We start from the raw sequence: 9,068 nt of genomic DNA, 5'->3' as shown, positions 1-9,068 counted from the left end.
TTCCTTGTTGGTCAGCTTCTTGATGGTACGGTTGATGTTTCTGCTGCAGAAATTTGATCTGCCTGTACATTTTGGTGATGTCCGTAGCGAAAATGTGACGATGTCTACGTATCCATAGGAGAACATCTGAGATGTTCAGATGCAATTTCGCTCCAGTGTACATGAGGTCGTTGACAGAGTAGCCTGATGTGGATGCGCTGGAGCCATTATAAACGACCGCAGTTTCGTTGTAGTACTGTCAGGCTTAGGGACACCGTGATGCGGCAAGTAGAAATTTGAGCGATGACTGGAGATGGATGGTGCCTTCGTCATGTGGTTGAGTGTCTCGTAATCAATCTTGAATTGTTGATAGAGACATTGATAATTCACGTCCCTTGAGAATCGTCTGCGTAATCCTTTGAGACATTGATGAGCGACGTTGTACGAATCATCCAAAAGATCTGCTGGTGATTTAAGTGGAATCCTGACAACATACCTCCCTGCAGAATCACGAGAGTGTGTAGTCTTGAAGTGCTCTTCGCATCTCTGCTCGTCAGACGTGAATTGGTTGACATCGTGAGTAAGCACCTCCTCTTGAACTCAAAATTTCGTCAATAGCTCATTAAGAGCATCCCCGTTGGATTGAGTAGCAGCATGATGCGTTGATGTACGTATTGCTTCTCTGTTGACTCTGTTGTCCAAGAACGAGCCATCCGAAAATGGAGAGTTGCGCGATCGGCATGAGTGGAGAATGCCTAATAACATTGGGCTTGTTGATTTGCCCGTAAGCGTCTGCTCCGATGAGGATGTCAACTGGCCGCGGGATGAGAAAGTCTGGATCGGCTAATGCCAAGTTTCTGAGATACGGCCATTCTTTTGGTTCTGCTTCGAAAGATGGTAAGATTGATGTAACTGTCCTGAGGACATGAGCTTGAACTGTGGCAGTTGAGTTGTGTCTGAGTACACTCCTTGCCAGCAATTCCAGTGACGACAATACTTGAGTATTGACGAGGGATGTTGAGCTGCCGAATGAGATTCTCCGTGACGAAGGTGAGTTCTGAGCCTGTGTCAAAGAGTAGACACGCTGAGTGATGAGTTGTGGATAAGCTGATCAATGCCAAGGCTGTTGCAAGTAATGTTGAGCAGGATGAGCGGACGTGTGAGCTGGTCTCGACGATTGCACCGTCTCTTCAGTTCGCGGGCGTGACCGACGAACCACCGGATTTCTGAGCGGGTGAAGCTGTCGGGTGTGCGTTATGCAGCATAGTATGATGACGCTCCGTGCATTTTTTGCAGCCCCTCTGGCTCTTGCACGAGCGCACGTTATGGCGCCCTAGGCAATTGAAGCAAAGGCGCTAATTGATTGCTACCTTGTGCCGGTCTTGTGGCGAGAGGTCCCTGAATTTGACGCACATAACTATGAAGTGCTGCGCGTTACAGCAATCGCACGGGTATGATGAGTCGCCTTGGTGAGCCGTCTGGTGAGTGGTGGTCCTTTTTGGTGCTGAGGTCGCTGAGCTGGGGCCCGGTTGAAACGTCGTTGATTCCATCCTCTCGAGAGCCTGAGTGCGAGAGGTTAGAAACTCTTCGAGCTTCTCAAACCTTGGATATTCTCGCGTGGCGCCAACCGTGTTCTCCCACTGCTCACGCGTGACACGATCGAGGAGTCAAGTGCCTTGAGAGCCTCCTTTACTCCGGAGATGTGCTTGTCCAATGCTGCCGCCTTCCTCGGAACCGGTGTTGAGCTGGCGAAGAGCTTATCTAGACAGGAGTGGATGAGCAGCCTTTTGTTCTCATACCTGTCTTTGAGCAGCTCCCATGAAGGTGAGTCGCCGGTCATTGAAAGCCCTGAGACCAATTGAGCTGGCGCGCCTTCCAGCGACGAACGGAGGTAATGCAGCCTCTCCACGTCCGTGAGCTGCTGGTTGGAGAGGATCAGGCTCGTGAAGAGATCCCGAAAGGCGGGCCATGCGGCATACTCCCCAGATAACTTGGGAAGTGATATGTCTGGCAGACGTGAGTGCGTTCGCCGGTCCTCTCCGGCCGATGAGTTCGTATCCGAGTGAGCGGGCTGAGCTGTCAGTGCGTGGCGGAGTACGCCGATGATCCGTCGCGCCTGCATGTAGTATCGCGTCTCCTCTTGGTGAGCGTTTCCAGCAAAGTACTCGTGTCCAGTGAGCGCAGAGGGCCATGAGACCTCGAAGTAGGCGTGTTCCTTTACAAACGCCTTGTGCGTCTCTTCGATCAGGAGCTGGAACTGGCTCACTTTCTCAAGGGATGTCTGTGCCGGAACCTCCGGTAGCGTCTCTGTGAGTTCCTTGAGAGACGCGATTCGACCCATCTGCGTCTGCACCTTCAACGCGAGCTCTGTCGGAAGCCGGGCTGGAGACGCAGTCCTCGACGACGAGCGTTCTCCTGGCGGCAATTCCAACTGCGGGGTTGGCGGGCGGTCCGCCTTACCCGTCTTCTGTGCGTCCGCCATGATGAGCTGTCACGTGAGAAGGACATGAGATCACGTGATCGATGAGTGACCGTGGATGTGAGCGCCGTTGATCACGTGAGCGATGCGTGTCTGCGCTGATCCGTCCGAGAGTCTCGCCGCGATCCGTCTCGAAGGACCAAAAAATGTTAGCGCTTCTCGCTGAACGAGTTCGCTGGTACCGCTGCGGATGGAAGCAGGGTGAGAGGACGTTGCGGCAATAGGACTCAAGGAATAATGCGCGGCAAGAGAACTTATTATATCATGCTTAGCTAGGATGGAATTTCCGTGATCTAAGAGCTCTGATCGATTTGAGTTAAAGTTAACGTATCACAGTTTAATATTGTAAAGAATTACATGTGAGTCTCGGTAAATGTAAATCTGAGAAGTCTATTCACGTGCACGGGTCGATATTATTGATCGAGGGCTGGCCTGGTGATCGCTGATGCCCGTGAGCCGTGTCCACGCGGCGCCGGCGTGCGCCGTGCGTGGTGAGTCTGAGCCGCCGTTGATGCTGTACTAGAGCAGTCTTGGTGAGTCGCACTGGTGAGATATCGTTAGTCGATGCACTGAGTCTATTCTTTGGTGAGAAAGTCCACAAAGAACACTCGAAACTATTTTGCACTACGAATCGCGTGTACGGTCGCCATGAGACAAAAGAGCGCCGGTAACGTACGTAAAGTCGCGCCGTCGCCTCGTGTTACGATCGGGCATTCGCGAGCAGCGCTCATGCGGCGCTGCACGATCTGACCCGGCTGATGCTGCCATCACGCCGGTGATGAACTGAACGAGATTCAAATGAATCTCGAACAGTGCAGAATACTTATACCATTTGTTATGCGTTGGCCAAATCAAATTGAAGGCAGGTTCAATGCTGCAAGAGACTCGATTGGGCTGGGTGGTAGCTGGCAAGCTTTCTTCGCCTAGCACTATAGCAACTAAACTATGCCATCTCTCTAGAAGTACCTTGGAGGATGCAGTAAGGAAATTCTGGGAAACAGAGGAGCTGCCAACAAGAAGAATATTTTCACCGGAAGAAGAGGAGTGTGAAAAACACTACCAGCAAACTGTTATAAGGCTTCCTTCAGGGCACTACGCAGTGAAGTTACCTTTCAATGACAATAAGAATAGATTAGGTGAGTCGCATGGGCTAGCTCTAAAAAGGCTGCAAGGATTGGAAAGAAGGTTAAGTGCAAACGCTAAGTTATACGAAGAATCTCGGAGCTTCCTCAAAGAGTATGAAGAGTTGGGGCATATGTCTCGGATAGAGAACGCAAGTATTCAGGAGAGCTATTTTCTTCCTCATCATGCAGTACTAAAGGATAGCAGCAACACTACGCGATTGAGAGTAGTGTTTGACGTTTCAGCGAGAACTACTACTGGGCATTCGCTGAACGATACTCTACTTACAGGTCCTGTATTGCAGCGAGACCTCTTCTCTGTGGTTACGCGGTTTCGCCTGCACAACATAGTCTTTACAGCAGACATAGAAAAAATGTTCAGACAGGTGTATATGCAGGAAGACGATCGTCGCTTCCAGAGGATACTATGGAGAGACAACCCACAAGAGGCTGTTCGAACATATCAATTGAATACTGTAACCTACATCATATCTAGCAACGTGTACAGTACAACAGGTCGCGGAGGACGAGCAACAACTCTATCCAGAAGCGGCAGAAGTAGTAAGACAAGATATGTACATGGACGATCTTCTAACAGGAGCAAGTATGTTAGAGCGAGCGCAAGAGTTGAGGACTCAGCAAGCCTTTTGAAATGGGGAGGATTCCACCTTCGGAAATGGGCCTCAAATCATTCGCGGTTCAACGAAGGAACTGACAACAAGGCGGAGGAGCACGTAAGCTTAGACTTTGCCGATACACATAAGACGCTAGGAGTTCTTTGGAACCAACAGCAGGATTGCCTACTATATCGAGTCAACATACGACCACATGGAGACAAGGTAACCAAGCGAACCATATTGGCACAAATCGCATCTTTGTACGATCCTCTAGGGCTACTAGGCCCGGTTATAGTCAAGGCTAAGATACTACTCCAGATCCTATGGAAACTGAAAGTGGGTTGGGACGAGCAAATTCCAACAGAAATCTGTGATCAATGGAAAACATATTTAAACAGCTTAGAAGAACTAAACAACATCACATTTCCACGACAAGTCTGTACGACGCAAGTTGCAAGTCTACAGTTACATGGATTTGCAGATGCAAGTGAAGCCGCATACGGAGCTTGCTTGTACATTAGATCAACAAGGTTTGACCAGACTTATCACACAGCACTGGTCTGCTCTAGATCAAGAATAGCACCACTGAAGAAGCTTACATTGCCAAGGTTAGAGCTGTGTGCCGCCTTAGTGTTGGCACAACTTTGTCAAGCCGTATTGAAAGCGTTCGGTATATCGTTTGACAGAGTCATCTTGTGGTAAGATTCAACCGTAGCATTGCACTGGATTCAGACGCAGCCACATCGTTTAAAAACGTTTGTTGCGAACCGTGTCGCCGCAATTCAAGATATCAACAACAGAGAAGAATGGCGACACGTAGCATCACGAGACAATCCGGCAGACTTGGTTTCAAGAGGAGCTCTACCTTTGAGTCTAATCAACAATCCGTTATGGAAGACCGGTCCGGAATGGCTCAAATAGCACGAGACCAAATGGCCCAAGCTCGACTCAGACTTACTGGAGATTCCAGAACAAAGAAAGACAACTGTGCTGAAGGCGGAGTGGAGGTTCGACGTGCAGCGACAATTTTCAAGGATTTCTTTGCTTCAAAGGGTGATGGCATGGTGTTTAAGATTTATGAACAATTGTCTTGGGAAAGGAAAGACAAGAGGTAATTTGACGAATTTGGAGTTAAAGCAAGCAATGACGAAGATAGTCAAACTCGTCCAACTCGAGTCTTTCGCAAGCAAAATTAAAGAGCTAAGCGCAGGTAGATTGCTCAAAACTAGTAGTAAGATAGCTTCTTTACATCCATTTTTTTATTCTAGTGGAGTTCTGCGAGTAGGAGGCAGGCTAGTGCATGCGGATCTGAAATATGAGCAAAAGCATCAAATCATTTTGCCACAAAGACATCACGTAACCGAGTTAATTATTAGAAATGCTCATCTTTCATTGCTGCATGCGGGGCCTCAAGCAACCCTATATTACATTAGACAAAGGTATTGGCCAGTACGTGCGAGGAGTCGTATAAGGCAGATCATTCACGAATGTGTGATATGTTTTAAAGTAAAACCAAGAATGTTAGAATACAAAATGGGTGATCTTCTCAAGGAAAGATCAAGACTTATGTGCCCTATCGCGAACTCGAGTGTTGACTACTGCGGTCTCTTTTGGATCAAAGAGAAGAAAGAACGCAATAGAAATAAGGTAAAGGTTTGCGTATCCACATTCGTGTGTCTGTCAACAAAGGCCGTGCATTTGGAGTTGGTCAGTGACTTGACTACCGAAGCGTTTCTTGCAGCTCTAAAAAGATTCTTCAGTCGTAGGGGTAAGGCAAATTTTAATGTCAGATTGTAACGTGACAACAAAGAGCAACGTTGCTCCCCACCCTGCGCTCTTCCCCTGTCTCGTTTCTAACCCCCGCGCTCACGAACTTACTGTATAAAAGAGCCCGAGCGAGCCGAGAAAAGCAGAATCCTCCGACCAGCGAACTGAGCAGGTCGTCTCCCCGGAGAAGGCGTAGTGAGCCGGACCCGGTACCCCGATCCGCGCACTGAGCGGAATCACTCACCTTACCTAGCACGACACGAGCTGAGTGTCTACCCCAGGCCGCGTATTGAGCGACCGCTTCCTCTCTTCCGAGGCACGAGTTGAATGCCGATTCCACCACGGTTCGATGCGTGATGAGCACTAACCGGTAAAAGAATCCGCGAGCTGAGCGGCACCGGCAACACACCGACCTAACCTCCCGTTCCTCTCACACGCGCCGCGAACTGTCACCGGCAGCCGCGACACGCGACGCGACCGCCGACCCGCGCATGCGTCAACCGCGCGACCGAACCGAGCGTACCGCGCCCGCGCCGCCGAACACCGATACCGACATATCGCGCTCCCACCGCCGAAACCGAACACACTCGAATCCCGGCCCGCGAATCATATAGTCGTAACTTCTCAGCAGCGCAGCGCGCCAGCATACAAGTACAAAGATCGCCGCCGAAGCGGACTTAGATTATAAGCAGTAGTATTAAGTCTTCCGAGCGATTAGTATTAAGTATTAGTAATTAGTATTGTAAGCGATAGTATTAAGGAGTAGATGTAAGTACTTAGCACTTAGAATAAAGTAGTCTTTTACTGGAAATACAAGTCTCATCCTTCACTCTTCGACCAGCCCACCGACCGAACCTTGGAATCTCCAGGCTATCCGTAGCTCAAAAATTTCAACGTTACAAATGGCGCCCGAACAGGGACTCGAAGAGTGAAGGACCGACAGTTAAAGACAGTAAAGACTAGATCGCGATAGGAGAAAATTTATAAAGCCACGCCAACATGGCAACGCCGACCACTACCGGGTGGGTGCACGCCCTCTCAAAGGAGGAGCTAATCAAGGCGCTGCAAGAGCGCGAACTGCCGACCGACGGCAAGCGCGACGATTTAGGCGCCCGGCTCCTGCAAAGCGTACGGCAGGCACGAAAGTCCCCGCTCCCTGATTCCGAGGACGATAGCCAGGACGACCAGAACGACGAGATAGACAGAAAGACCGGTCAAACACCGCTACAACCAAAGAGCACGAAGGGACTGGCCGAGACCGCGGCCATCCTAGACACCGTCCGAAAATGGGGGTGCCAATTCGACGGGAAAGACGGTATCGCTTTCCTCGAACGACTAGAGGACCTGCGCACCAGCTATGGGATGACACAGGAACAACTACGTCCGTGCCTCCCACTCCTGTTCAAAGACTCCACCCTCCTCTGGTACCGGAATAACCGGGACGATTGGCAGAGCTGGCAGGATTTTGAGGAATGTTTCAGGCAATTCTACGCCCCGACAGAATCACGGTTCAAGTTGGAGGAGGCCATCGCCGGACGCAAACAGGAGCCAGGGGAGAACGCTCGCGAGTACACCACCGCGCTACAGACAATAATGAGGCGACACGAAAAGATGCGACCCGCCGACCGCCTGGAGAGGACGTACCACAATTTAAGACCGGAATACCATCTCTACATCAGGCGAAGCGATTTCCAGACGATGGCCGAGTTATTACAGAGGACCGACGAATACGAGCAGGCCCGGCGCTACGAAAAGGCGTATCAGGCTCCCGCCAAAAATATCAAGCCGCGAGGTAACTCCGACGCCTACGCCGCGACCATTTCCCCGGGGTACAACCCTCGCGACTGTTGCTGGGGGTGCGGGCAACGAGGACACGTTCGACGCTACTGCCGACGACCACCGAAACTATTCTGCTCCCAGTGCGGAAAAGAAGGGGTTCTCACACGGGACTGCCACGGAACGCAGCCGGGAAACCCGCTAGGGGCCGAGGGAAAGAAGGGCAATCTCCGGCCCACCGAAGAACCAGGGACCAGCGACGCCTCCTAAAACGCTATCTGCCCAGCATCAACCCCGACCACGACCACACCGACCCTCGACCGATGGGCCACATTCAGATACAAGAAGGAAGATACAACGCGCTGCTGGACTGCGGAGCAGTGCTCTCTTACCTCTCGACCAACGTGGCCAACCGAATACGACACCGAGGACGCAGCCGCCGCATCACGACCGCCGTACACCTAGCCAATGGCCAGATCAGCCCGATTAGCGAAGAAATCAAAATCGAAGTAGAACTGGGACGATACCGAGGGACACACACATTCCACGTCCTCCCCGGCCTCACAGTAGACGTGATCGCGGGGATGCACCTACTTAACAAAGCCGGATTCCAATGGACGCTACCCGGAAGCCACCCTTCGACCGACCAACGGGGACGAACAAGAAAACGGACTGACCGAGTGCTCACCCGAACAACAGGGCCAACTACACGAACTGCTAGAAGAACTGCTACCGAAGTTCGAACTGACGAGAAAAACGACACAGATGACGGAACACCGGATCCGCCTCCGCACCGGGCAAGAACCGATACGCCAGAGATACCGAACCGAGAAGCCTTCAGTTGCGCACAGTACAATTGGACACGTTGCAATTGCACACAGTGCTATTGGACACATAATGTTGCGCACAGTTCTTTTGCGCACAGTTCTCTTGCGCACAGTTCATTTGGACACAGTTCTTTTGCGCACCGTACAATTGGACACCGTTGCTTTTGGACACAGGTTATCGAAATATAATTTAAAACACACAGACACACGTGTATGCATGTAGAGCCCTGTTTGGAAATTTTGTTAATTTATAAATAATAAATTTTTCTGAATCAGCGTTTGTTCAATTGGACAGTTCTTTTACGCACAGTTCAGTGTCGCACAGTTCAGTGTCGCACAGTTCAGTGTCGCACAGTTCAGTTTCGCACATTTCAGTTTCGCACAGTTGAGTTTCGCATACTTCAGTGTCATTGCACATGTAACAGATATAAGGTGAAGTAATCAAGAATTAGAAAAACAAATTAAGTGAAATCAACTATTTTGTAAAGCAGAATATTCTTGT

At 50.4% G+C, this 9,068-nt stretch overlaps 2 protein-coding genes across 2 annotated transcripts; both read left to right on the top strand.

The window, feature by feature from the left end:
- The first annotated feature begins 3,329 nt into the window (after window positions 1-3,329).
- Window positions 3,330-4,898, top strand: LOC105556797. The gene has a single exon (XM_012003907.1). It carries the CDS (start codon window positions 3,330-3,332, stop codon window positions 4,896-4,898), a length of 1,569 nt encoding a protein of 522 aa, XP_011859297.1.
- A 104-nt stretch (window positions 4,899-5,002) lies between these two features.
- LOC105556796 lies at window positions 5,003-5,993 on the top strand. Its single transcript, XM_012003906.1, has 2 exons — window positions 5,003-5,307; window positions 5,465-5,993. The coding sequence occupies exons 1-2, from the start codon at window positions 5,003-5,005 to the stop codon at window positions 5,991-5,993; spliced, it is 834 nt and encodes a 277-aa protein (XP_011859296.1).
- The last annotated feature ends 3,075 nt before the right edge of the window (window positions 5,994-9,068 follow it).

This window comes from Vollenhovia emeryi, unplaced genomic scaffold (genome assembly GCF_000949405.1).
Source record: "Vollenhovia emeryi isolate VEMERY1.0 unplaced genomic scaffold, V.emery_V1.0 DF939773.1, whole genome shotgun sequence".
In the NCBI taxonomy this organism is placed as follows: Eukaryota; Metazoa; Arthropoda; class Insecta; order Hymenoptera; family Formicidae; genus Vollenhovia; species Vollenhovia emeryi.
Note: the sequence above shows the minus strand (reverse complement) of the source record. Positions and strands in the feature narration are given on the sequence as shown.